At 42.9% G+C, this 27,634-nt stretch overlaps 1 protein-coding gene across 1 annotated transcript in view; it reads right to left on the bottom strand.

The window, feature by feature from the left end:
• Positions 1 to 27,634, bottom strand: part of CATSPER3 (cation channel sperm associated 3) — an 80,280-nt gene that overhangs the window by 27,641 nt on the left and 25,005 nt on the right. Inside the window, exons 3-6 of the mRNA XM_060238329.1 lie at positions 25,798 to 26,037; positions 7,100 to 7,282; positions 6,076 to 6,216; positions 3,971 to 4,090 (exon numbers count right to left, since the gene is read on the bottom strand). Of these exons, the coding sequence (XP_060094312.1) occupies positions 3,971 to 4,090; positions 6,076 to 6,216; positions 7,100 to 7,282; positions 25,798 to 26,037 (684 nt within the window). The remainder of the gene's footprint in view (positions 1 to 3,970; positions 4,091 to 6,075; positions 6,217 to 7,099; positions 7,283 to 25,797; positions 26,038 to 27,634) is intronic.

Consider the following 27,634-nt stretch of genomic DNA (forward strand, 5'->3'; position numbering starts at 1 on the left):
CCTCCAGCTCCAGCGGAAAGGACAGGAATCCTCCAGTGGTTGGCATGCACCAATGTGGGACTGCACAGAAGACTGAAGATGAATAGGAGGTTTCATCCTCAGGGTACTATAATCCTGGGACTCTTTCTTCACTAGGTGGGGAGTAATTCCTCCACTATCTTGAGAGAGGGCTGGTTCTCATTCCCATCATTGCTTAGTTGAAACTTCTAAAACTGGTCCTAGTAGGTTAAGAGAGAGTTCTTGTTCTTGCCGCAGTTGCAATATGTTCTCCTGTAATTTTTGAAATCACTTTATATTATCCTGTTCCTCTGAGGGAAGAGAGTGAAAAAAATGGAGAAGATTAGAATCCACAGAATTCAGTTGGTCATCTTTTGATAAAAGGGAATTATTATAAACACTTGATGATAGCTTATCCTTCCCATGAATTGCTTTCTCCTCTAAAGCAGGGTGGTTTATAGATTCAGATTAGGATTTAATCGATAGTGGACAGCTTGCAAATTTATTATGGACCAAAAATTCTACTTGGTGAGAAGCAAAAGAGTTTGCTTTTTTCTTGTGTGCTCCTCAAGGTTGACTCTGAAGGAACAAGAAAGACTAGAATTAGGTTGCAAAAATATCTCCAAGGAGAATCCTTTAAGGACCAAACCATTGCTGGAATCTTGGAAGTAAAGAAAGAAAATTTCAAGCTTTTTACTCCAAAGGAGCTTGGCAATCTACTGAAATGTTTAAGATCTATAGTTTGATCCAAGAATTATAGATCTTAAACATTTTAGTAGATTGCCAAGCTCCTTTGGAGTAAAAAGCTTGATTTTTTTTTCTATTTAACAGAAGATTTAACAGAAGCCCTGGATTTTCCTTTACCTGCCATTTATTACCCCAGGTATTACTCTGCCCTAGTATGGGAAAATAGTTGGAAAAACTTTACAAGGGTCCAGTCACACAGGCCATGGAAGAAATGGAAAGACTGAAGAGCCTGAGCCTGCTAATGCGTCTTTATTAGCACAAGAAGCAGATTCACTTATTAGGACAATTATTTATTGGACTAGAGTTAATTTATAGAACTGATCACTCCCCAAGCCAATGAATCTTCTTGCAGATTTTCTAAAGCATCTCAGCAATCAAAAATGTTTGTGAAACAAGAAGATTAATGACTTCTGTTTAGAGTCTATATATCTTCCTCCTGGTAAATGGGCACCCTCAGATAGCATAGGTCTGATGCTGAAGACAGAATTTAATACAGAGTCCTCATTAAGGCAGGATATTTCCTTATCATTATCCAGGATATTATCTAGCTGTTCATCATGTAAAGCCTGGGATCTATTAGAGGTTTTTACGCCCAAACTAAAGAAATCTTCTAGTTTATAAGAGTTTATAGAATCAAAAGGATAGCCTCCCTTTTGCTTTAATTATGATTACTTTTCCTCTTTCCACTCCCCCGTTCCTCTTGTTCTTCCTCTTGTACCCCTTTCTATCCCCAAACCCTTGCCTTTTCCTCCCTTTTCCCACCTTACCTACTGCTCCCCAGGCCTCAGATTCAGCAGAAGCTCACAGGAGCACAGCCAGTTTGGTGTAGTGGTTAAGTGTGCGGACTCTTATCTGGGAGAACTGGGCTTGATTCCTCACTCCTCCACTTGCACCTGCTGGAATGGCCTTGGGTCAGCCATAGCTCTGGCAGAGGTTGTCCTTGAAAGGGCAGCTGCTGTGAGAGCCCTCTCAGTCCCACCCACCTCACAGGGTGTCTGTTGTGGGGGAGGAAGGTAAAGGAGATTGTGAGCCGCTCTGGGACTCTTCAGAGTGGAGGGCGGGATATAAATCCAATATCATCATCATCTCCTGAACCTTCCTCCTCCCTACCTTATCCATTGAATAGTAGGTGCAGCTGCATAACAATCCCTGGATGAGCTCCACCACCTATTTTTCTACAAAGCAACCTCTGCTGCTCCCTCTTCCCTTATAATAAAATATCCTTAAACAGATACAGCCAATGAATGCAGTTTAATATGGTTAGTATGCAAATGCTGAAATACAGTTTTGGATCTTCAGTCCAAAACTTAATATAAATTCTATTCCTGTTTTACTAATGAATTTGAATTTAAATTAAGCCCTACTATTGAATATCCTAAAATAGTTAAAATAATAGTTAAAAGAAAATAGAACAATTGGGAACAGTTAAGAATAGTTAAGGAAAAAACCATTAGAAATGGTTAAAATAGAAACCATGGGAAGATACATTTGATCACATTGAATGGGTTAAAAGGGGTTTTAAAAAGTTAAATAGATTACAGATCAACTTTAAAATAGGTTCATTCTATGTAATCCTAACCAATTATACATTAAAATAATTATACATTAATATAAAAGTTAAATCTCAGACAATGCAATTGCTGTTCTCAAGGTCAGCCTTATCAAAGCAGCAGCTGAGAAGAAAAAACACAAAAGGGAAGTCAGAGAATTAAACTCCAACAGTCGTTAACTTCCTAAGCATAAAATACACCCCCCCACACTGATGTGGGGATTCATGGGGTAGTCTTGCAATAGCTTACTCCATTTCTCCATGGTCAGAGACAGAGCATGGCATTAGGAGGGTTGGTGTCTCCAAGGTTCCTACTTTAATGTGGGGTTCCCCAAGGGGCACTTCTCTTCCCATTGTTATTTAAAATCTACATGCGCCCCTTTGCCCAGTTGGTACAGAGTTTCAGGCTGAGGTGTCATCAATATGCTGATGACACACAGCTATTTCTGTTGATGGGCAGCTGACTGAACACTGTTCCTGCAAACTTAGTTGAGGGTCTGAAGGCTATGGTTGGCTGGTTAAAGCACAGCTAGCTGAAACTGAATCTGGGAAGATGGAGGTGCTCTGTCTGGGTGGGGTTCAGTAGTCTCCCGGCCCTTGATGGAGTGCCCTTATCAGCAGATCCGACCATCAAGAGTCTGGGTGTGATCCTGGTGCCACCTTGTCTATGGAGCCTCAGGTTGCGAAAGTTGCCAAGCTGGCATTCTTCCAGCTATGCCAGGTTGGACAACTGGCTCCCTTTCTATCTCTCCACCCCCCCAACCTAGCCACTGTAATCCATGCAACAGTCACCTCCAGGATAGACTAATGTAATTCTCTCTATGCTGGCCTACCCTTGTGCCTGACCTGGAATTTCCAGCTGATCCAGAATGTGTCCATGCAGGTCCTTAAGGGAAACCCTCAGAGAGCACGCATCCAACTATTACTGCTCAAGCTGCACTGGCCTCCAGTGGAGCACTGGATCCAATTCAAGGTTTTGGTGCTGACCTTTAAGGCCATTAGCAGTCAGGGACCTACATATCTTTGGGACCGCCTCTCTCAATATGTTCCTGAAAAGTGTTACACTCCAACAAGAACCTTCTGGTGGTCTCTGGCCCAATAGAGATCCAGCTGTCCTCATCTAGGGCCAGGGTCTTCTCAGCCCCGGCTCCCATCTGGTGGAACTCTCTGCTAGAGAACATCCATGCCCTACGGGATTTACTACCTTTCTGTAGGGCTTGCAAGGTAGAGATGTTCCACCAGGCATTTAGTTGAGGGCAGCAATGGTTTGGCACTCTTATACTCCCACCTCCCTCCCCTTTTTTCCCTCTATATCCCCTCCACCCAGGGGATTTGTGGATATTGAATTCACCATCATCTTGGATACAGGCTGAACTTATGTCTGCTGGAGGAATTATTTTAATGTATTTTAGTATGATATTAATCTCACATGTTTGTATTTGATTTTGATGTAAGCCACCCGGAGCCCAGCTTGCAGGAAGGGTGGCCTAACAAATCAAATGAATGAATATAAGATAATTAAACAGCAGACAAGAACATATAAGTCCTACCTACCCACAGTAATAGAGAAGAAAAAGAATATGTATAAAAATAAGAAAGAAAATTTCAAATAAGCTCTTGTGAAATGCTGCCGCAGCACTTCGTGTCAGCAACTGGGACTAGAAGAGAAAATCTAACCTGCTGATTTATCAATGCACTGATTTCTTCTTGTTGCCTTCTTAATATAGCCTGTTTCTTTGTATGAAGAGTAGCCCGCATCTCTGCTTGAAGTTTTCTCTCATATTCTTCAGTCGTATCCTATACTCAAGGTAGTTAAATAGTTTTGAGACAGAGATACTTGCCATAATCTTGGGAGAACTCTCAGATCAGTAAGAGCATCCAGCAGCAGCTGTGTTCTTTCTCTCCCCACCCTTCAACCATCTCCATACTATATATAGAAAGTGTTAAGTAAATGTGAAGCCTGCATGTTTCTATAATCCATTCCTGGATTAAAGGGGCAGATGGGTGGCAAGATCAGACAGTTCTGCCATTCAAATACTGGGATTTACTTCTGTAAATTACATCCCCAGTTCATTCTGTATTTCCTCTACATGTAAGAAGAAAGATGAGGGATTGACTGCTTTAACAACACTTAAAAAGAGAAACTCAAATTATTCGGTTTTTATTCAAAACTCCCTCCTTTACTGGATAATTCACATCCACCCTTCAGTTTGGGCAACCCAGTTTCACATCTTCCTCCCACCTTACAGAAAGGTATGAACTAACAATCCAAATGGCCAGGCTGATTCTCGGTCTCAATAGCCTAATTATTCTGCATTTTAATGTTAGTGACTAAACCTATTGAGGACTGGATCCATTTCAAGGTGCTGGTACTTAGTCCTATACAGCTAGGAACCAGCATACCTTCAGGACCACCTCTCCCCATATGTGCTCCATAGGACCTTATGATCCACCAGTCTTCATCTTCTGGTGGTCCCAGGGACTTCTGACTTTGCTCCACTATGGCCAGGGCTTTTTGGCCCTGGCCCCAACATGACGGAATGAGCTTCCATTAGAGATGAGGGCCCTGCAGGACCTATTACAGTTCCACAGAACCTGAAAGATGGAGCTCTTCCAATGGGCTTTTAGTTGGGGCAGTGGGCATCCACTTATATTAGGCCTCCCCTCCAGAGACTTCAGATCCAACCATCTGAGACCCAGTTGGCTGTCTGTTGAGGCATCAGTTTAGTACTGAAGTAATTCCTGATTTTAGATGTATTTTAATTTGTCAATTTGTTTTTATTGTTGTGAATTTTTATGATGGAACCCACCCTGAGCCTGCTTGTGGGGAGGATGGGATACAAATCAAAATAAATAAATAAATAAGCCAGACTAAAGCTACAGGGACAATATCAGAACAGCATGGTTGGTCACAATGTCATATTTTAAAGTAGCAGCAAAAAGCGACAGTATGAATATATTCCAAGAAGTGGCTCAAGTGCTTTTTCTTTTGGTAGCAACCTAAATCAGGTTTGCCACATAGGTACAAAGACAAGGGCAACTCTTTCAAACAAGGGAAGCTCAGCAAACCTTGGAAATAAATTCATTTAGATTTTTCTAATCCGGCCAATGAAAACAGCCACAGCAGTTTACAACATTGCTCTTCCCACCTCAATTTTTATTCTCTCAGCAACCACCCTGTTAAGTGGGTTAGGCTGAGGTTCACTGACTGCCCAAGGTCACCCAGCAAGCCTCATGGCAGAGTGGGAATCTGAACTTGGGTCTTCCAGATCCTAGTCTCGCACTCTAACTGCAATACCATACCAGCTCTTCTGCCCTCAACAAAACAAACATGAATGGAGCACATGAACTACGTATATTTCACGCTGGTCCCATCAGAGTTTCCATTTTGCTTTTATAACAACAGAATTCTAATCACTCTCTCCCTCTCTCTTGCACACACACAGTTTTTTGCACTCATCAAAACCCAGTTATCAGCCCTGGTCTGGATAGCCCAGGCAAGCCTGATCTCATCAGAAGCCTAGCAGGGTTGGCTCCTGCAAGTACTTGGATGGGAGACCTCCTTGGAATTCCAGAGCCTGGAGTCAGGTGCAGGCTTTATTCAGCCACCTCTCTGAATATCCTCCAGGCCCCCAGTAGGGGACCATCACCAGAGGTCACCAAGGCTTCCAGGTGCACACACACACTCACATGCACACACATATATGCATAAAAATACAAAAATATCCCCCCAAAGCCAGTTTTCCAATAATGTGTACTACGATCAGAAAAAGGCAACTTACCTGAATATCCATAATGACAACTCCAATAAACATATTGAAAAATACAAAAAATCCTAGGAGAATAAAGACTATTGTGAATGCCCGGCTTGAAGTGAGACCCTTGTTATCCAGTTCTTCCTGCAAGTCTGTCCAGCCATCAACCTGAAAGTTCATCAGATTGGTCATTAAGTTCTAAAGACTCTATCAATCAAAAATCAGCTTAACTCAATACGTTTTCCTCATGAATACTTCCAGTGATTCCAATGCCTCCTGATCTAAATAACTGCTGTTACCATGGCTTTTTTTGAGCAGGAACACACAGGAATGCAGTTCCAGCTAATTTGGCATCAGGGAGTGTGGCCTAATATGCAAATTCATTCCAGCTGGGCTTTTTCTACAAAAAAAGTCCTGTGTGAAACAATGGTTATGCCAGGGGGTGTGGCCTAATATGCAAATGAGTTCATGGTAGGCTTTTTCTACAAAAAAAGCCCTGGCTACTACTAATTATAATTAGCAATTACTAATCACTATTTTTACCACTACATACTATTTCCCTTACTCCATTTCATTTATTTTCATTTTTTTGGTTTTGTCTTTTGCATTTGTTCTTTATTTTTTCCCCTGCTGCCTGTTCCTAGTGCGATTTCTGTATATCACACTCTCTTACACAAAGATCAGAAAAGAAAGATTCAGAGGCAATTGACAAAATGAGACAGAACATTGCTGCTTGCAATATCTGTCCACCCATTGTGACAAACATCGAGAGGAAGTTAGAACTTCATTAGTGAAGTACTGATTTTATTGGTACAAAATCTTGACGTGTAGCTCTAACTGGGGACAGAAATGGGATCCTAATAAAAAGATCTGCGGGGGGTGGGGGGGCAGCACAGACAAATATCCAGTTTTCAATGACAGAAAAGGTTCCTGCCAAGTTAACCACCATTGCATAGTTTAAATACCATGTTTCTCATTCCAAGTCAAGATTTTGCTTAGTGCATCTTGTATGAGAGAACTGACTGAGGACAGAAAGGCTTTCAAAAATTACCGTAACTAAACTGAAAAGAGTGAAAAAGGCAGATGGCAGGTCCCCCCAGTTCTTCGCGTCTCCAGTGTCAGGATCTCCATACAAACCGTGACCCAGAATTGCAAAGATAAAAATTAACAGGAACAACAAGACAAGGACATAGATCACATTCTTCACAGTCTTGCGCAGGGCTGTCATCAGAACCTGAAGTATAAAAAAAATCGCAAGTAAATACAATTAAATTTAAAAATAAATGATGCAGCAAGTAGAACTGGTTAAGTCTTACACCCTCTCAAGCAGAGAGTTATCAGCTGCCAGTGGTAGACCATGCATAACTATGGAGGAATACAAACCAGCAGGTCTTAAGGTCTACTTCAAACACTGCCTTTGGGACTTTGAAACTGAAGCCAGAGAACTAAATAAACATGCTTATCATATAGTAATTATCTCCATTTGTAGTTAACTGTGACTTTCCTCTGACCTTTTCTCAGACACTGATCCTACGTATTTAGCAGCAAGAAGCTGCCACATACACACACAGGTATTATTTCTGACACCAGACGCATACATTTTGTACTCAATGAGGGGTTCCTGAAAACAAAATGCGATATATGAATCAGTAAGGAAATAACAGAATCATAGAGTTGGAAGGGATCTCCAGGGTCATCTAGCCCAACCCCCTGCACAATGCAGGAAATTCACAAGTAGCTCTCCTCATACCTGCAGTGATCCCAGCTTCATGCCCAGAAGATGGCAAAAAAAAAAAAAACCTCCAGGATTTTTGGCCAAACTGGCCTGGAGAAAACTGCTTCCTGATCCCGAAGTGGCAATCAGCATTTCCCTGGGGGTGTAAGAAAGGGCCACAAGAATTAAGCATTGATGCAATCCTTCCTGCCCTCCTTCTCATGATCTGCCTAAGCTCACAGAATCAGCACTACCAGGGCTTTTTTTGTAGAAAAAGCCCAGCGGGAACTCATTTGCATATTAGGCCACACCCCCTGAGACCAAGCCAGCCGGAACTGTGCAAAAAAAAGCCCTGAGCACTGCTGTCAGATGGCCATCTAGCCTCTGCTTTAAAACTTGCAAAGAAGGAGAGCCCACCACCTCCCAAGGAAACCTGTATCTGGAATCACTGATATGCATCCTTACACAAGGCATGGCAACTGACAAGGTGGTAATATCCTTGATCTACCAAAACAAAACAAATGCCTTGGGGATACAGATGAGCATACGATCCTGGCTTTGCACAAACCCATTAACCAGGAAGTGACACCTGAACAGACCATTTTGGATTTGAAGTATGAGATGGTGTTGGCAGACACAGACACTGTATCTTAAAAGAAACAGCAGATTGTATAAGAAATCCTTTGGCATTTGTAGGCTTTCTGTAGTCAAAAAAGGGCAGCCAGCCTATTCTTTAGCCAGTCTCTGGAGTATTGTAACACTCAAGCAGTGCAGAGTCTTCTGTAGTTTAGAGTTAATAGAAATGTTTGTGATTTTGGCCAAGATCCATGACCAACAGTCTGACTCAAGCAGTATTCCCTAATCAGTATTCCCATCCAATCCTCAGAGAGTCTAGTGTACATTCTGATGTAATTTGTAGGACTTTATAAGAGTTCATTTTATTTAAAGTTCTTACCCAATGACCCTGGGCTTTGCAGTGCTTTCTCTAGGGGCACATTAAGCAGGAGTTACTGTAGTGTCAAAAACCAACAAGACCACATCTGCTTCACAATAAACACTACTGATGCATTCAGTCAACAGCACTTGGCTTTATCATGGAACTAAGGCTACCCAAGAAGGAAATGTCTTCCTTTTCTATTGTAACACTTGCTACAACAGGGATTTCCTGCTCCCCCTTCCTTCACCTGGCCCTCTTTCTACTAAAGAGCCACTTCAGAAGGTCAGGGGACTTTCCAAAGAGGTCTGTGATGCAGCATGAGAGAGGGGAGCTGTAGGAGGAGATGATGGAAACTGGAAGCCCACCTTGAAAAGTACTTTTCATTTGCACTAGGTGTCTTTGGTTCCAAGCCACTATAAAATAAGACACTTTGGATCCAAGATATCACCATTCAATTGATCATTTGGTGGTGATGGTGGTGGAAAGTACCATCAAGTCAAGCCAACCTATGGTAACCCCACAGGGATTTCAAGACAAGAGGGAATCAAAGATAGTTTGTCATTGCCTTGGATTTCCTTGGTGGTCTCTCATCCCAATACTAACCTACTTAACTTCCAAAATCTGAGATTAGGCTAGTCTTGGCCATCCAGATCAGGGTATAGATTTTAAGGTCCCCTTATCCCCCACTCCAGCAGCATAAGAGAGCCATTGTCCCATACTGTCTCCTCATGTTACTGCAATTATGAATATAAGAACCATATATGTGGGTCAATAGCTAGCTTCCTCCCCTGGTTGGAACAAGGGTCTTTCAGATAGCTTTTACTGATATTTCAAGAGCCATCACAAAATCTGTTTTACTGTTTGTTGGTAAAGATTCTGAATATGACTCAACAAAACATGCAGAACTTTGACTGAATATTTCAACCGATATTTAAATTTGATGTCTTTATATAACACCATCAGCATGGATGTTTTACAGACCAGTTTAAAAAAAGACAGGTTCCTGCCCTGCTGAACACGGTGATCAAATCTAAGCAGGAGAAGAATATATATTTGGTTCAATTGCATATCTTTAAGCTTTGTTTGGTGGGGAAGAACTAAAGGGTTATATCAGAGATTTCGCATAGAAGGTGGATTTTGAAAAGCGATCTGAGAGAAGCAGGGAAGACATATGGTATTGATGTTCAAAGAGGCATAAGGAGCAGAAATAGAGAAGGGCAGAGCTGACCGTGGGAGGAGATTTTCCGATGACTATGGGAGGGAAGTCATAGGCAGGGATATTGCTGTGTATGTCAGAGGGGACATTGTGCCTTTTAAGTGGGGTTGATTGAACCTCTTCAGCAGTTTTGGGGAGGTGGCTGAAATGGGTAGCGTTACTGTTCTCTGTTGGTGGTTGTATCTGAGAGAAAAAATGCTTAAGGCCCGCAGAGTCTCATCATTACCACTAAAAAAGTAAAGATAAAGGTGCAAGCACCAGGCGTTTCCAACTCTGGGGTAGGGTGGCCATAATATCTGCAGGCCAGCCAGGGACAGCTTGAGGGGGGAAGGAATGTGTGTGCGCGCACGCTCTGCGCGCGCGCTGCCGGAAACAGGAAGTGACGTCACTTCCGGTGACGTCATGCCACCGCCGGAAACAGGAAGTGACATCACTTCCGGTGACATCATTTCCCCCGCGCCACCTGCCGGAAGCAGGAAGTGACATCACTTCCTGAGACATCATTTTCCCCAAATGACATCATTTCCCCCAAATGCCACTGCCGGAAACAGGAAGTGACTTCACAGCACTTCCTGTGACGTCCCCAAAAATCCCCCAAATATCACCACCGGAAACACCAAGATTATTTATAGAGAGGGAAAGGGGGAAATAAAGTTAAATAAAACTCTTTTTTTACTTTTTTCAAAGTGAGAAGACTAGAGAGAACGGGTTCCACGCTGAAAAGCCAGTCAGATTCCAGTGAGATTCCAGTGAGACTGTGCTGCATAATGCAGCCTATTTATTTTGTCCTGTTTGCTCTGTTGGCTCTATCTGCGCCACCTTCATCACTTTCGGGGTGTGGATCCCCCAGTGGGGTGGTCTCCCGACTCCCTCCGCCAGCTGTTTCTGATAGCCCTGCGCCCCCTCTTTCATTTGATATGTGTCCCGTGCAGGTGCCACCCTCCCGCCGGGAGATGCCGCAAAATGAGCCCCCTTGAGGCTTATGGCGGCAGGGCTCGGGGGAAGCGAGCTAGACTGCTGTTCTTTTGAGGGGTTATAAAGTGTTTCGAGCCCGTCCCTGTGGCATCGGTCCCATCGTTGTGGGACCCAGGGGGCCGGCGCAGCGGCACGCCGAAGCAGCCTGTCACTAATAACACAGATCAAGATGCAGGACAGGAACCCGGAAGTGACCGACAGGCTGCTTCAGGAAGGAAGGAAGGAAGGAAGGAGGGAGGGAAGGAAAGAGGGAAGGAGGGAGGAAGGAAGAAAGGAAGGAAGGAGGGAGAGAGGAAGGAAGGAGGGAGGGAGGGAGGGAAGGAAGGGAGGGAGGGAGGGAAGGAGGGAGGGAAGGAAGGAAGGAAGAAGGAGGGAGGGAGGGAGGGAAGGAAGGAAGGAAGGAAGGAAGGAGGGAAGGAGGGAGGAAGGAAGAAAGGAAGGAAGGAGGGAGGGAGGGAAGGAAGGCAGGAGGGAGGGAAGGAAGGAGGGAGGGAGGGAGGGAAGGAAGGAAGGAAGGAGGGAGGGAGGGAGGAAGGAGGAAGGAAGGAAGGAGGGAAGGAAGGGAGGGAGGGAGGAAGGAAGGAAGGAAGGCCCCTCCCGCCAGCCGCCCCCCCTGCCTGCTTACCTTCTTCCAGGGTGCGGGTGGCGGCCTCCCCTCTAAGCGGGCGGGCTGGCCAGGAGGCGCAGCGGCGGCTGGTGCTGCTGGCGGCGCTGCTGGTGGGGCTGGCGGCAGCTGAGGAGGAGGCGGCTGAGCCCACCAACCCGGGGCCTCCCGCCACGCCGCCGCCGCAGGCGCCGCTGGCCCGCCTCCCGCTCCAGCCACCACTGCCGCTGCCGCCTCCACCGCCTCCCCCCGCGGGCCTCCAGCGCCGGCCTCTCCGCCGCCTCCCCCTCTGCCACCGCCGTCGGGGCCCTACGCCAGCGAGAGGAGCCGGCGGTTCGCGCGCGCGGGCGGGGAAGGCGACGAGTGAGGGAGGGAGCATCCCTGCGCGTGCGCACAGCGATTGGCGGCGGCGTGGCGGGCCCTACGCCGCCCACTCTCCTGGCCCCGCGCATGCGCAGAGCCCGCCACACCGCCGCCAATCACCATGCGCACGCTCAGGGACGGTCCCTCCCTCACTCGCCGCCTTCCCCGCCCCCGCGCGCGGCCCGCCAGCTCCTCTCACTGGCTAAACCAGGATCTCTAATGGTCCCGATATAGCCAGCCCGGGAGGCGGGAATTTGCGGCCAGAAGCGGGACTTTCCTGGGTGACCGGGACGATCTGGCCACCCTACGTGACATCGCATCACGACATTTTCACGACAAACTTTTTACGGGGTGATTTGCCATTGCCTTCCCCAGTCATCTACACTTTCCCTCCAGCAAACTGGGTACTCATTTTACCGACATGAGCAGAAAGCTCAGACTGCAGTACTGCAGCTTTACCATTCTGTGCCACAGGGCTCTACCACTACCAGACATGAAAGATATTATATCCAAATATAGCAGATAGTATAATACATAAACACCAGCACACATCTTAATAACAGTTAAATAGTCACCTCACTCCAGAACACAGAACAGCAGCTAAACAGCCCAAACACTCAGATGTGCAAAGGGTTGCCAACTGCAGGTTGGGAAACTCCTGGAAACTCAGAGGTGGCACCTGGAAAGGGCAGGATTTAGGGAGGAGAGGATCTCAGTGCGGTATAACACCATGAAATTCATTTTCCAAAGCAGACATTTTCTCCAGAGGAACTGATCTTTGCCATTTGAAGATGAGTAATTCCTAGAGATCTCCAGCACACACATGACAAGCTGTGCAACAGCTATTACCAGAAATGCTGGGGGTCTCCTCTTTTTATGGGGGAATAAGCAGAGGCAGATCTAGGTAGAGCTCTTTAGGAGCAGGATTCCCATCAAGTGTTTACCAGTACTAGTTCAAAGAGAGAAAGAGAGACCAATTTCCACTCACCTTACACCGCTCTCACATTTGCCTTCTGCCCTGGGGCTGCAGCAAGCATTGGTGTTTTGCACAGCATACAGAAACCACTAAAAAACAGTTATGTTTGCTGCGTGAAAACGCCAGCACTTGCTGCAGCCCTGGGGCAGATAGTGTGAAATCAGAAGGAAGCCCTGAGAAGACGAATGTGAGTGGGAAATGTGAGTGGCATAAGGTGAGTGGGAAATCAGTCAGAGAGAGAGGGAGGGAGGGGGAGACAGAGAGAAATTGACATAACTAAACCAATTTAATAAAGAAAGGGAATTTATTAAAATAAAATAAGATAAACACATACACACACTGAATTAAATTAACACACACACACACACAAGAACACCAGAAAAATAGGTTTTAATGGAGCAACTAAGGGGTAAGATTTTGGGGTGTATGGAAGATTTGAAGTTTGTGGAGGAGAGGGACAAGATGCCTAGCATCTTGGGGGTCTGGTTGGATTCAGGAACACACAACACTGAGCATGTTGTAAGCCAAAATGCCCTCAAAACGAGGTTAGGGGAATTGACAGGTGGGCACTTGACTTTAAAAGGGATAAGAGTCTATGTATAGAGGCTCCACGTCCAGAAACTATTGCTCAAATATGCCAGGGACACTAATTAAGTAAAAGCAATTAAAATTTATTCTAGAAAATATAGATCTCACACACAAGATAAAATACTCATAAAATCATACATACAGTCCTAAGAAAATCAGAGAGACATAGAGAAACACATGGGTAGATGAACAGGGTGATAATTGCCGATTGTAGTCTTCAAGGAAGGCTCCAATGGCGACGAGCGAGGATGAGGGAAAGGGGACCCGAAACTTGGCCTTAGAATCGGGGATGGATCTAGACAGCGGAATTGGGATACTGCTAGAAGCACACCTGTGGGTAGCTAGTCCACAGGTTATAAGGACTACCTTGAGCACTTAGAGGATGGGAGGTACAAGGGAGGAGGAAAGTGGTCAGCTGGTGCATGACCTCAGAAAAAGGGGAGGCTCCGCAGTGACCATAAGGGCTGGTCTTCTGCAGTAGCCAATAGTAAGTTAATTGGTGGCACCTAATTGGGTGCCCATAACTGACCAATGAACAAGCTTGGGTCCTGGTTACCTGGTTGGACTTTCAGGTTGCAATGGACCCGGGTGGGGATGCTCCAGGATGACAGTTGGAGAGAAGAATGGGGGGAATTACTGGGGTGGAGGTACATGGGAGTGGTTTGAACTAAAAAGAGGTGGTGACATTAGATGGTCAAATTGCTATCTAAGGCAACACCCAGTCTATACAAAGACACTTGGCTCAGGGTGGAGATGGTCTTTCTCTTCTTCAATCTTCTATTGGCACCAGTCTTTTGTCTAGGGTTTCGCTGGACAAAGACAGTGGCGGTTGGACAGTTGTCCACGCCTGGGATGAGTTGATTGTTGCATGTAAAGGTGACATCTGGTGAGTACATGAGCCGTTCGCTTTGCCGGAATTGAGTCTGGCATGGTAGGAAGATAGCTGCGTGTGGTGTTAGCCTCTCACAGTGGATTCCATGGCCAGTGCTGCAAACCGTTTGCCTGGATAGCTCCTGGCGGCGCAACTTCCTCCACTCCATGGCCGAGATGGATGTCATACAGAACGACGGGAAGCCATCTATTCTCCTGGCTGGCACACTTTTACCAGTTTCGAGTGCTTTAGTAGCGTTATGGCTGCTGGTACTGCACAACTCCCTTCCGCGCCTGGTTAGGCATACCAACAATCTCTGGCCAGAAGTGTGTGTGAGTTACTTCTCCAGGTGCTCTGGCAACCAAGCTGGTGACTACGATGTTCTATAAGGGGCTTTTCCTCACAATGTCCAGAGTGCCTCCTTAAGTAGGCAAAAACGTTTCCTAAGGCATAGGTGGTTAGGATGTTCTAAAGAACAATATATGATTAGATTATGGGATTGTGAGACAATGTATGCAAAGATGAGCAAATGAGTGCTGCCAAGACAGACAAAGGTACTTCTAAGTGCTGATAGCCCATTTCCAAAAAAGTGACGGGAGAAGAATGGAGGATGGGTTGGGTGATTAGGTTAACTGGGTGAGGCAGGAAGTTTCTGGAATGGAGGCGGGGGAATCAGGAACTGGAGCTTGAGATATTGACAAGCAATATTGCTATAGATATATTCTGAGGTGTTATTGACAGACGACACAGGTTGCAAAGCAGAGATAGATTGTCATAAGGAAAAGACCTTTTCCCAAGTTGGTGCATTCCATAGAAGTTGGGGAATGATGGGATTAGCCAGGTGTCAGTTTACTCCAGGGCCACCTTAGCCAGAGACAAAGAGGTTTATGCATACTTATCTTCACTTGCTCAGTGCTGGTATTTGCTGAGCCTAAGGGTCACAGCATGTTTGGACCTGGTGCAGCTTGACCAAAGTGCTGTCAGCTCCATTTTGTTTGCCAAGCCTGGCTTAGAACATACAGGTCATAGTGTTCCATGTGACAAGTGTTATTGAGGGTTGCCTGCACCACGGTGCAGCCTGGCTATGCCCTCCACAAAGCACATGTATGAACAGTGCTTATAGGGGCAATAACAGAGCCTCACCCACTAGGGTTGCCAATCCCCAGATGGGGGCAGGGGATCCCCCGGTTTGGAGGCCCTCCCCCCACTTCAGGGTCGTCAGAAAGCAGGGAGAGGGGAAGGAAATGTCTTCTGGGAACTCTGTTATTCCCTATGGAGATTTATTCCCATAGAAAATAATGGAGAATTGATCCGCGGGTATCTGGGGCTCCGGGGGGGAGCTGATTTTTAAGGTAGAGGCACCAAATTTTAAGTACAGCATCTAGTGCCTCTCCCCAAAATATCTCTCAAGTTTCAAAACGATTGGACCAGGGGGTCCAATTCTATGAGCCCCAAAAGAAGGTGCCCCTATCCTTCGTTACTTCCTATGGAAGGAAGGGATTGAAAAGATGTGCTGTCCCTTTAAATGTGATGGCCAGAACTCCCTTTGGAGTTCAGTTATGCTTGTCACAGTCTTGATCTTTGCTCAACCCTAATGTCTCCTGGCTCCATCCCCAAAGTCCCCAGATATTTCTTAAATTGGACTTGGCAACCCTACCACCCACTGATATGGGGGTTCTTATATCACCATTACAATATATTATGTGAGGGTGGAAAAGATGGTTTTCTAAAAGTTCTGTGCAATTGATAAATAACAATCAAAAATGGACTCAGCATTTTGCATGATCAAGCTCTTGACGATGCTGAGAATGAGGAGGAGGAACAAATCCATTTACACTAAACAGCATGGGACATTTTTTATGAACCTATGTAATGGTGCATCAGTCAATCAAGACTTTAGATACTTAGATTCCCTTAAGATGAAGTCAACAGGAGAACTATAAAATGCTGGAGACAGTAACATGCCAGCAAGCACCCTTTCTTTATTTATATCCAAGAGCCATTTCCATGGCCCATCTCAGCATTCCTCTAGGCTTCCAAAGACTCACAAGTGTTCCTAGAGGCATCTCTTATTAAGGGAGGCCTTGTGTTTCTGGATCTCAGAAACGTGTAAACTACATTGCAATTAACCCCAATACTTGTTCGAAAGAGGCAATTTTCAGAACAACTTGACATTCTAAATGCATACTTTCGAACCAAAAGCCAGATGCATGGAATTTACATCATAACCAGGATTGTGGCTAACAAAACTTCTCTGTGTGGAGTACAACAAGGAAATTATTTCCTCAAGGTGGGAATTTATTGCTCTAAGGTGGAAGGCAGAAAGTTGTAAAAAGGGGTTTTTTTGTTAATTAACAAAGGGAACCATACCAAGTCACCATTACATGTTTTCAGCCTTCAGCACAGTTTCCCACCCAAGGTGTAATTTAGACTTCAATTAATAAATTATAATGTACATACAGGTACAACCACCCACATCTTCTGAAAAAAACTGATTACAAAATATGTTTCTTTGGGGGGGGGATGCTTCCCCAAAGTACATAAGAGAATTGTCTATTTTGAGCCAAAAGTCTTTCAAAGTCTAATATTTTATCTGGGCATGGTCAACACAACACCTATTGGGGGAGAATGCTAAGGACACTGAAACAAGCCTTGTTGGGAGACATTGCTCCGAAAGGGGAACTTTGAACATGTGGGGATCTATATTATGGGTGGTCTGCTACTCAAGGATGTGTACAGTTTGAGTGTATAATTTTTAAAAAAAACCCTCAATATTCAAGTTATTTAATTCTATGCATTCAGATCTACATATATAAAGTGGTATTGCTCAAAGATATATTTGTAAAAGTATTTCACAAGTTAATTATACTCTGTATTCAATCAGCTCGCTCTCTTCCCAATTTTATATGGACTGGCCCTTTCTTCTAGGATTATTAGCAAAGATAAATAGAAATGCCCGATTTATCTTCTATAAACTGCTGGTAGTTTTATATACCCTCTTCTCAACCTTTTTCCTAGAAATGCTGGATAATTAGCATATAAAAACTTGGTGATAACTGAAGTCCAGGATCAAAAGTAGTGGGATAAAAGCTCAAAATTGATCATTATAAGAGCTTTGTACCTATAAATGTCCCACTTCTGGTGAACTCCCAAGCCAATTAATGACAAGCAGAGACTTAGATTGAGCAGCCACTATACACATTGACTCTCAGCAGAAAACAAAGTCTTCGAGGTCACTAGGAAAAACCAGTCAACTCGATTTAGACTATCTGTGTTATAGCTTTCATGCATGTCTGTCATTCCATGCTAGATCAACAAAATTTGGCACACGAGAGAGGCACCGCAGCTACAGATTTTATTGAACATATGCACTCTCATTTTACATGCTGAAATTATATACAGCTAAAGTTTTTCTTCCTCTTAATTCTATCATTATGGGCAAGGCAACATCCTTTCAAAGCCACATTTCCTGTAAAACCTGTGCTCATTGCTGCCAGATAATGTGCCACCTAAAGGGGCCATTACATGTTGACATTATGCATGCTGTACCTCCAGACCTATTATATCATTGTTAATAACTGGGAGTGTACTGTGCAAAGGACTCTGCATATATAATGTGATTTGGATTACTTTGAGATGCTTCAGAAAGGGAAGCATTAATAATATTCCTGAATAGCCATTTTAATTCCCCCGGGGAAATATTTCAAAAGTCAGGAGGGAAATGGATCTAAACTATAGTGATAATGGTAGCCTTCACAACATCCATGACCTTGTTGACATAGATCAAGGATACTTGATGTATCTGGTGTATCTTCCTCTTTACTTCAGAGGAGCAAGTGGATTAGTGGAGCTGTGGGAGTGGAGAGTGGAGAGAAAGCCAAGTCTGAAACGGCGCAGTGGAAGGCGCGGAGATCGCTCCAAGGCGGCAAGACGTTTCTTTTTTCTTTTTTTCCTGCTTTCTGGGACTGCCTGTAATGTCTGTTTGAGGGGGGAAGCGGGCCCAGAGTTGAAGGTAGACCTGTACTCACAGAATTGTATTGAGAACGCTCTGAGAGCCGAAACAATTCTGACCTCTGACTAACTGAAACAAACTGGAACTATTGGAGCACGTGATACAAAGAGTTAAAACTTGCTGCTGCTAAGAACTTGGTGGCTGATAAGAGCAAACCTCTGTTGGGAGGGGACAGCTGTGACTGGAAACTAGAGTTGAACTGAGCTTGGCGGTTTGGCATAGAGGGCAGCAGAGGATCCAGCAACGTCTCTCCAAGTCTTATTTATAAAGACTTATTTACAAAGACTGATCGCGGGGCTCTGCCTAATCCTCTGGGTTTTTTTTTTTTCATTTTTTTTAAGGTTTCCCTCACTACTTTTGCTCTTCTCTCCCTTCTATCTTCTTTCTCTTTTTTTTATTTTCCCCACTCTTTATCTTCTGCATCATTTTGGATATTTTGAACCCAAATTCATTTAAGGTATAATTAACTAGGATATAATTGAATTGAATTCTGATTAAGGGGAAAGTGTCTAACCAGGGAAAAGATGGTAAATGTATGTATAAGGATATTATATGTAACCATAAGTAACTACAACCTTTAGAGATGAGATCCTGAGTAGCTGACTCTCTCTTAGATCAGACTTACTTTGGTGGCAATCACCCAAGATTATTTATAATTCTGTTGTCTCTCTTTTTAGTTTCTCCTCTCTGTGTAAAATTAAGCTAATTATCAAGTGTCAAGTGTCAAAGAGAAATAGATAGACGCACCAGCTATAGTAAATTATTACCAGAGCTATTGAAAATGTCACAACAAACCAAGTCAAAACTTTCTCCAGGACAACCAAAATCAGTTAGTGCGGGTATCTCACAGGAGGCTATTAAAGATATTCAACAATCCTTCCTGGAGGCCCTGAATCAGATGGAGTCAATACTAACCTCCCAGATGGAGGCACTAGCGGACAAGATGGAAGGATTGGATAACAAGTTTATAGACACCAAGAAAGATATTTCAGAGGTAGTTAAGATCACAAAATCAATTGAGGGTAAACTCAAATTAACTGAAAAGCGGGTAGATGAAGTGGAACAAAAACAACAGGAATGTACGGGGAAAATAGCTCAGATTGAGATGGCTCAGGCGGAATACATTCTTAGATTCCTTAATATACCAGAGGAAAAAAATGAGAATCTAATTAAAGTAATTGTCGAGGCTCTGACAGATTTAGTGGATGTCAAAAAGGAAGAGTTGGAAAAGGAAATAGATTTTGCTTATAGGGTATACACTCAATATGCGAAAAATAATGGCTTACCCAGAGAGGTCCACTTAAAATTTGTTCGAAAGAGCATGAAAGAGAGAGTATGGCGAGAAGCTAAAGAACAACCGGTTATGATTAAGGGAACTAAGATCAAAGTTATGAAAGAAATCCCCTGGCTAATAAGATCTAAAAGGAAAGATTACATGAAATTAGCAGTTTTATTACAAGAGAAAGGGATAACATATAGGTGGCTGACCCCTGAAGGCTTGCTGTTTACTTACGCAAATAGCAGATTTAGGATTGATTCAATCTTTAAACTAGAGGATTTTCTCAAAAACCAAGCTAGACACTGGTCTACAAGGGCAGGTCGTAGGGATCCACAAGAGACAGAGGGCAAACTAGCTCAGAGGGAGATTAAGGACCAAAGTGACCTACCCTACCCGAAGGAGCAAGAAGAAGGGGAAGTCTCACAAGAAGAAGAGTTGATACAAAGAGAAACAAGACTTCAGAAGAAAAAAAAAACTCAACAAGGAGACCGATAATACTTTCTTAGTTTATTAGTTTATCATGATTAACCAATTGAAGATTCTATCCTTGAATGTTAATGGGTTAAATTCCCCACAGAAGAGAAACCGTGTATTTCTTCAAATAAAAAAGTTGAACGTTGACATTGTTTGTCTTCAAGAGACTCATATTAAGAAGAAAGATGAGTTTCGTTTAGTGAAGAAGGGTTTAGGTAAACCAATTGTAACCTCAGAACTAGATAAAAAAAAAAAGAGGCTTAGTTACATACATAAAGGAAGGCATACAAGCAGAATTAGTATTCTCTGCTAATGATGCCAGATTCCAAGGTATTGAAGTCACAAAAGAAAACCAAAAGTTTTTATTAGTAAATGTCTATGCCCCTAATGAGAAGCAGACAATGTTTTATAAAAACTTATACTCTGAAATAAGCAACTGCAATTTTGAACACATTTGTTTAATTGGAGACTTCAACGCAGTCATATGCCCAGAGATAGACAGAAGTCCCAGAACGGGTAAAAGAAAACATGGTTTGACACACAGCAATATACTACCAGAAACTTTTTATAGGATGGCTGACGATCTTCTTTTAGTGGATGTTTGGCGTACGTTAAATCCAGGTAAAAAAGAATTTACTTTTTTCTCGAATAGACACTCCTCTTGGTCCCGCATTGATATGGCTTGGTTAACTGCAGGTTCGATGAAACTGATTCAGGAGACAGAAATTCTCCCACGAACCATAGCGGATCATAATCCTATTTTGTTAAGCATGAGAGGAGGGAAAAGAAAAACTGGCTGGAAAATGCACGCGAGTATAGTGAATGATAAGAAATTTATTGAATATATCGACCGAGAGATGACTTATTTTTTTAAGATAAATGTCCATAGGGAGATTCCCTATAGTACTATATGGGACGCAAGTAAGGTGTATTTTAGAGGGTTAACCATAAGCTATAACGTCGCTAAGAGATGTGAAGATAACAAAGCTCTAACAGAATTGACTGATTCATTGAAAAGAAAAGAAAAGGAACTAAGGACGGACCCAACACTGGAAGAAATTAAAAATGAAATCAAGCTGTTACAACATAAGATCCATTTAGTATTCCAAGAGGAGATGGAAAGAAAAATACGGTACTCCAAACAACAATACTTTGAGAATGCTAACAAACCAGGGAAATGGTTAGCATATAAAATCAGGAAAGAGCGTGAAAAGAAGATCATAAAGGTCTTAAAAGTCAAAGATGGAACCCATAGATCTCTATTAGAGGAAATGAAGAAAATTGTAAGTGATTTTTATAAGAATCTTTATAGCCCTGTAGAAGTAGACAGAACTTTACAAGAAGAATACTTACGGAATAAAATACCACCAAAACTCACGGAGGAACAAAGATCGATTCTCAATAGCCCAATTTCGACGTTCGAACTGGAAGAAGCTTGGGACAAGCTAAAGAAGAATAAAGCACCCAGTCCGGATGGCATATTAGCTGAGTATTACATTACTTTTAAGGAAGTTCTTATAAATCAATTTTAAAAGTTGATAGATGAGATATGGCTCTCAACAAGTATGCCAGACTCCTGGAAACAGGCAAATGTCGTTCTCATCCCCAAAACAGAGAAAGACCTAGATGAGGTCAAGAACTATAGGCCGATTTCCCTACTTAACGTCGATTACAAAAATTATGCCACGATACCGGCTCAACGATTTAAGAAGGTTCTCATTAATATAATACACGCAGATCAAACGGGTTTTCTCCCAAAAAGACACATAAGAACCAATGTTCGCATTCTATCAGTTATTTTAGAGTACTATGAATTACACAGGGACAAACAAGTGGCGCTATTTTTTCTTGATGCTGAGAAAGCCTTCGATAACGTAAACTGGGAGTTTATGCTGTTGCTTTTAAAGTTTATGGACGTTGGGGATGGCTTTTTAGGAAATATTAGAACTATATATAGTAATCAAGTGGCTAAAATAATCATCAATGGAGACCTGACAGAGGAGATTAAGTTGGGGAAAGGTACGAGACAAGGCTGCCCTTTATCTCCGCTATTATTCATTCTATCTTTGGAGGTACTAAACGAAGCTATCAGAATCAACAACAAAATAACTGGGTTAAAGATCAAGGGTGAAGCATATAAGGTTCTAGCCTACGCGGATGATATGGTCACAATCCTCCAGAATCCTCTAGAATCGGTCGATGAGATGCTAAATGAGATAAAGGAATACGGGAAAGTGGCGGGCTTAAAGATGAACAAACAAAAATCAAAAATAATCACTAAAAATATGACAACACAAGACATGGCTGACCTGGAAAGAAAAACAGAATTTAAAGTAGAGAAAAAAGTTAAATATCTGGGTATAATCATGACAAACAGATGTAGTAACATCTATGACAACAACTTTATACCCTTGATAAAAGAGATTGAACAAGATACGAAAAGATGGACCAAGTTGAAGCTATCCTTCATGGGAAGAATCGCGGTGATCAAAATGAGTATCTTACCCAAAATGATGTTTTTCTTCCAAATGATCGGTTTTGCTGTTAAGATGTCTTTATTTGCTAAGATTGATCGACTGATCCGTCTATTTGTGTGGCAAAGAAAGAAGCCTAGGATTAAGTTGAAGATCCTGACAGACAATCGTGAAAATGGTGGACTCGCCCTTCCCGATTGGGAAATTTACCATCTTGCCTGTATAGCACTTTGGCTCAAAGATTGGATTACACTAGATAACAAAAGAATTCTAGCCGTAGAAGGCTGCGACCTACAGGCAGGATGGCATGCCAATTTATGGTATACAGATAAAAGCCAAAAATATTTTACCAATCACCTGGTTCGTAAGGCACTCTACGAGGTGTGGATAAAGATAAAAAAGAAGCTGTATTATAAAACACCAAGGTGGATATCACCAGAAGAGGCATCAATACAACCGCAAATATGGAACTTTAACAGATGTGCTAGGTACAAAGATCTGTTGGATGAAACAGATAACCTGAAAGGGAAGGAAGACCTCGAAGCTGCCGGGTTAAAGATACATTGGTGGGAGATGAACCAGATTAGAGCCAAATACAATAAGGATAGAATAAGAGGTTTTACCAAAGACAATTTTGACTTGGATAAGATACTCTATTTGGATAAAGATAAAGTTATTAAAAAGCTATATAACTATATGATCCAAATAAAGTTAGAAGATGAAACCGTCAAAGAAACTATGATTAGCTGGGGTAAAAATCTAGGGAAAAATATTAACTTAGATCAGTGGTCCCTTTTTTGGAAAGTAAACTACAAGATCCTCAAACCTGTCAATTACAGAGAGAATTTTTTCAAATTATTTCACAGGTGGCACATCACCCCAATACAATTATCTAAATTTAATTTAAAAAAGTATCACCCATGTGTTGGAAGTGCAGAGAAAAAATAGGTACATTTTATCATATTTGGTGGTTGTGTAAGACTGCAAAAAAATTTTGGGTTAAAATCCATGGACTGTTAAAGGAAATTTTAAATATAAATATACAGATGAAACCAGAGGTGATGCTATTATCAATGGTTAGAAAGGAGGTCCCACAGGAAGATGAGTATTTAACTGTTTATATCTTAACGGCGGCAAGAATCATGTTCGCCAGCTATTGGAGACAAGAAACTTCTCCATCCCGGGCGAAGATCATTGATAAAATCTTACACGCCGCTGAAATGGATGCACTATCAAATCGGTTGAAGGGGGTGCCGGAAGGTGATATTTCTAAAAACTGGGAAAAATTTTATAATTGGATGAAGAACACTAATTGGTGGGAGGAGAAAGCGACTAATGTACTTATAACTATGTCTGGAAGCTTATAACATGTTCTTTTTTGTTTGTGTTTTTCCTTCTTTTTTGGGGCTTTCAATCCCAACTATGAGATTTTATATATATATTTCTTTTCTTTATTTGTTTAAGGCCACATTCATACTCCTTTTGTATACATAGTTACATATTATGTTCTTCTTCGAATTACTGAAGATTATAAGTTGATAATAGTTGAAGAAATAAAGAATGATAAACGTTAAAAAAAAAGAGGGGTTTAGATAAAAATATGGAGCAGAGGTCCATCAGTGGCTATTAGCCACTGTGTGTGTGTGTATATATATATTTGGCTATTTGTGTGGCCTTTGGAGGTTTTGTGTGCTGGGGAGCCTTTTGTGAAGCCACAGTAGCTTTGCAGCCCTTTCTAAAGCTGGTTATTGGAGAGGACACAGAGAAGAGTTGGCTGTCTCTGAGGTAAGACTGTTAACATTCCTGGGCCTGAGTCTCTCACAGTTTACTGTTTGCTCTACTGTTTGCTTTGCAGCAGCACAACAGGCCCTGAGCGAAGGCAGTAGTAATCAGTATTGCTCCAGGAGAACCTGTCAGCAGAGAACTGTCTTGTTCAAAGGTGAGTGGCCCTCTGATGGGGTTCTGGCCTGACAGGGCCAGCAGTAGGCGGGTCACAGCGAGGCTATCCGATGACAGGGTGAGTGGTGACAGGCAGAGTGCAAGGCCACTCCTGTGGTAGTCACAACTTCCAATAAAAATTGGGGATCGAGCCACCCATTAGGCTTTTATTACATCTACTAGGAGTAAGGCCCGTTGTGACAAAAAATACAATGAGCTCTAGAAAGAGGCTCTGGGTGAGTGCCCCCCCCCACCGTTGCTGTCTTCCACCCACCCAAGTTAAGGCATGCACTTTCCCACACACACAGGTGGCAAGTGGAGGAGTGGGGAATCAAACCCAGTTCTCCCTGATAAGAGTCCACTCACTTAACCATTACACCAAACCGGCTCTCCCACCCTCCCATGAGTAGGCTCAGGGCAGCTCACAACAAATTCATATAAAACACATAAAATCTTTTAAATAATTTAAAATACAATTCCAAAACCCAATAACTATATGACACCATCATACAATTCTAGCAATCCAATTTACCTTAGTGATGGGGGAAGAGGGATGAAAGCAGATTGTGAATCAGATAGTTATTAAGAACAATTAAACTGTTAAAAACAGCTGCTCTCCTCAACTGTATGCTTGGTGGAACATCTCTGAGTTGTAGACCCTGAGGAATTGTAAGGTCCTACAGGGCTCTGATGTTAACTGGCAGAGAATTTATCCAAGTCAGAGGCTGCCATATCTTATAAGGTGTCTAAGTCCTCCATTCAAGGTTACTCTTCTATTAACGGATAATCACAAACTCAGTTCCCTCTACCAGAGGTGTCTGGCAGGGGTGTGCACTTGCCACTTTTTTTTTTAACCTTTATATAAGTGATATGAGGGTATGGTTCTGGGAAGCTGGTTCCATTAGGTCTTTTAAAAAGAGCATTTGTTCTTTTCATCCTCCTGATGAACCCTGAGACCAGCTCAAATGTACAAAAGTAATGTTTCTCTGAGTCCACACTAACACATTTTTCCTGTGGTGAACATATGACATGTTAAGAAGAAACTAGACTAAAGTCCTTGTGCTTGGCATGCCAGTCTTCTGTGTGCTGACGGTCTTTTTTAAAAAATTCAAACCCATCATCCTGACCTACAATCAGAAGAAGCACAGTCCAGAAAGAGCTCTATCACATGTTATTTCTATATATATGACTCACTCCTTAAAAGAAAGGAAATGGGATTATAATCCTGAACAGGAAAAAACAGGGTCAGTGCAGAAAATGTTAGTTAATTCAGAAAAGAAAAAACAGAGCTTCATCTAAAGTGTCTTTTCCAAATGACATCACTTTACCGTCATTCCTGTGCTATAGTAGACAAGTTTGAGAATTCGGAGTGCTTGGAATCCTTTCACCAGGTTCCAGAATCTGTACTTTTGTGGATTGCTTCTGTCAATAACATATAACATGTAAGCTAAGAAAAGGACAAATGCATCATATCGCTTATAGCCATCCTTCCAGCAATCTATGGGGTCCAGGTAAAGGTTTAGTAGAAACTCTGTAGTGTAGATGGCTAAAATAATCAGATCTGCTATCTGAAAAAGAAACACAAGGAATGTAAGGCATAGATTGGTTGCATTAGATTGGTTATTTCTTGAAGCACTGAGACCGTTGCCAACCTAATAAAGAAGAACAAGAAGACTGCAGATTTATACCCGGCCCTTCTCTCTGAATCAGAGACTCAGAGCGGTTTACAATCTCCTCCATCTTCTCACCCCACAACAGACACCTTGTAAGGTGGATGGGGCTGAGAGAGCTCTCACAGCAGTTGCCCTTTCAAGGACATCTCCTGTGATAGCTATGGCTAACCCAAGGCCATTCCAGCAGCTGTAAATGGAGGAGTGGAGAATCAAACCCAGTTCTCCCAAATAAGAGTCCACACACTTAACCACTACATCAGACTGGCTCTCAGGTTCTTCTAGGTTATGGAACCACAGTGTTAAAACATTGCACTTTACAAAGAACAAACTGGGGGATGAGGCCCCTGGCCAGACACCAAGGCTTCTCTTCCATCCCCAAGTGCTTATTTTGCACTCTGCTTCCTGCTGCAGGCTATACTCTAAAATTGCTTTAATGCCCTTTCCTCCCAGAGGTTAGAATGCTTTTGCAGGATCATTGCCCATTATGGAAGAAAACAACATGTTGATTAGTAACATAAGGTTGAGACAACCAGTCCCTCCAACCCAACATACACTTACTTTTCCAGTCATCTGGGTGCAGGTACTAAACAGAACTAAAATTCTAAAAACATCCAATAAAAGGCAGACTCCACAGCTAATGCTCTGCAACAACTGGCTGAGAAAGCATCAGTCCATTGAGACAACATAGTCCCAACAGAGAAGAAGAATGGTGAGGCTGCTAGACTGCTGGATTTTCACAGGAGAAAGTCATGTTCAAATTCCCACTTCTGCACTAAAATGCATGTTACCTGTAATACAGGTCAGTTAGAGTTCCCCTGACCTGACTGTGTCCTTTTTGCAGACAAATTCCCAGGAGCACTGGTCCATTGCCAGGTTTGCTAATTCCCTGGGAGTGAAGTGTGGCAAAACAATGATATCCAGTTGCTGGCTAGTGGCAGATGCATGCAAAAGGCCAGGCCTGTTGTTGTCATAATTCTTAATGAATTGCCCAATCCCTGCTACTGCAGGGCTCTGGGCTACAAACAAGATATAATAAAAACATCAAAGTCATAAAAACAAGATTATAAATAGTACAATACAATAATCTTTAAAAGTCAGATGGCAAGTTTATAGTTCTTCTCATTCTGGACTGCCAACCTCCTTGCAGGTAGGGGGGAGAAGGAACAAGTAAGTTTGGAGAGTAAAGGGGGGTGCCAGCCAATATAGAGACTGCCCTCAACTGAAAGCCTGATGGAACCTCTCTGCCTCACAGGCCCTGCAGAATTACATAAGGTCCCACAGGGCCCTGATAGTGTTCAGCAGCGAGTTCCATCAGGTTGAGGTCAGGGCCAAAAAGGCCCTAGTCGCCCTGGTTGAGGACAGCCAGATGTCTTTTGGGCCAGGGACCACCAGTAGATTGCTATCCAGTGAGTGTATTGCTCTCCCAAGGGCATACCAGAGGAGGCGTTCTCATAGATACATTAGAGGACTGCTCAAGGCCTTAAAGGGGCAT

This window comes from Heteronotia binoei, chromosome 5 (genome assembly GCF_032191835.1).
Source record: "Heteronotia binoei isolate CCM8104 ecotype False Entrance Well chromosome 5, APGP_CSIRO_Hbin_v1, whole genome shotgun sequence".
NCBI lineage: Eukaryota > Metazoa > Chordata > Lepidosauria > Squamata > Gekkonidae > Heteronotia > Heteronotia binoei.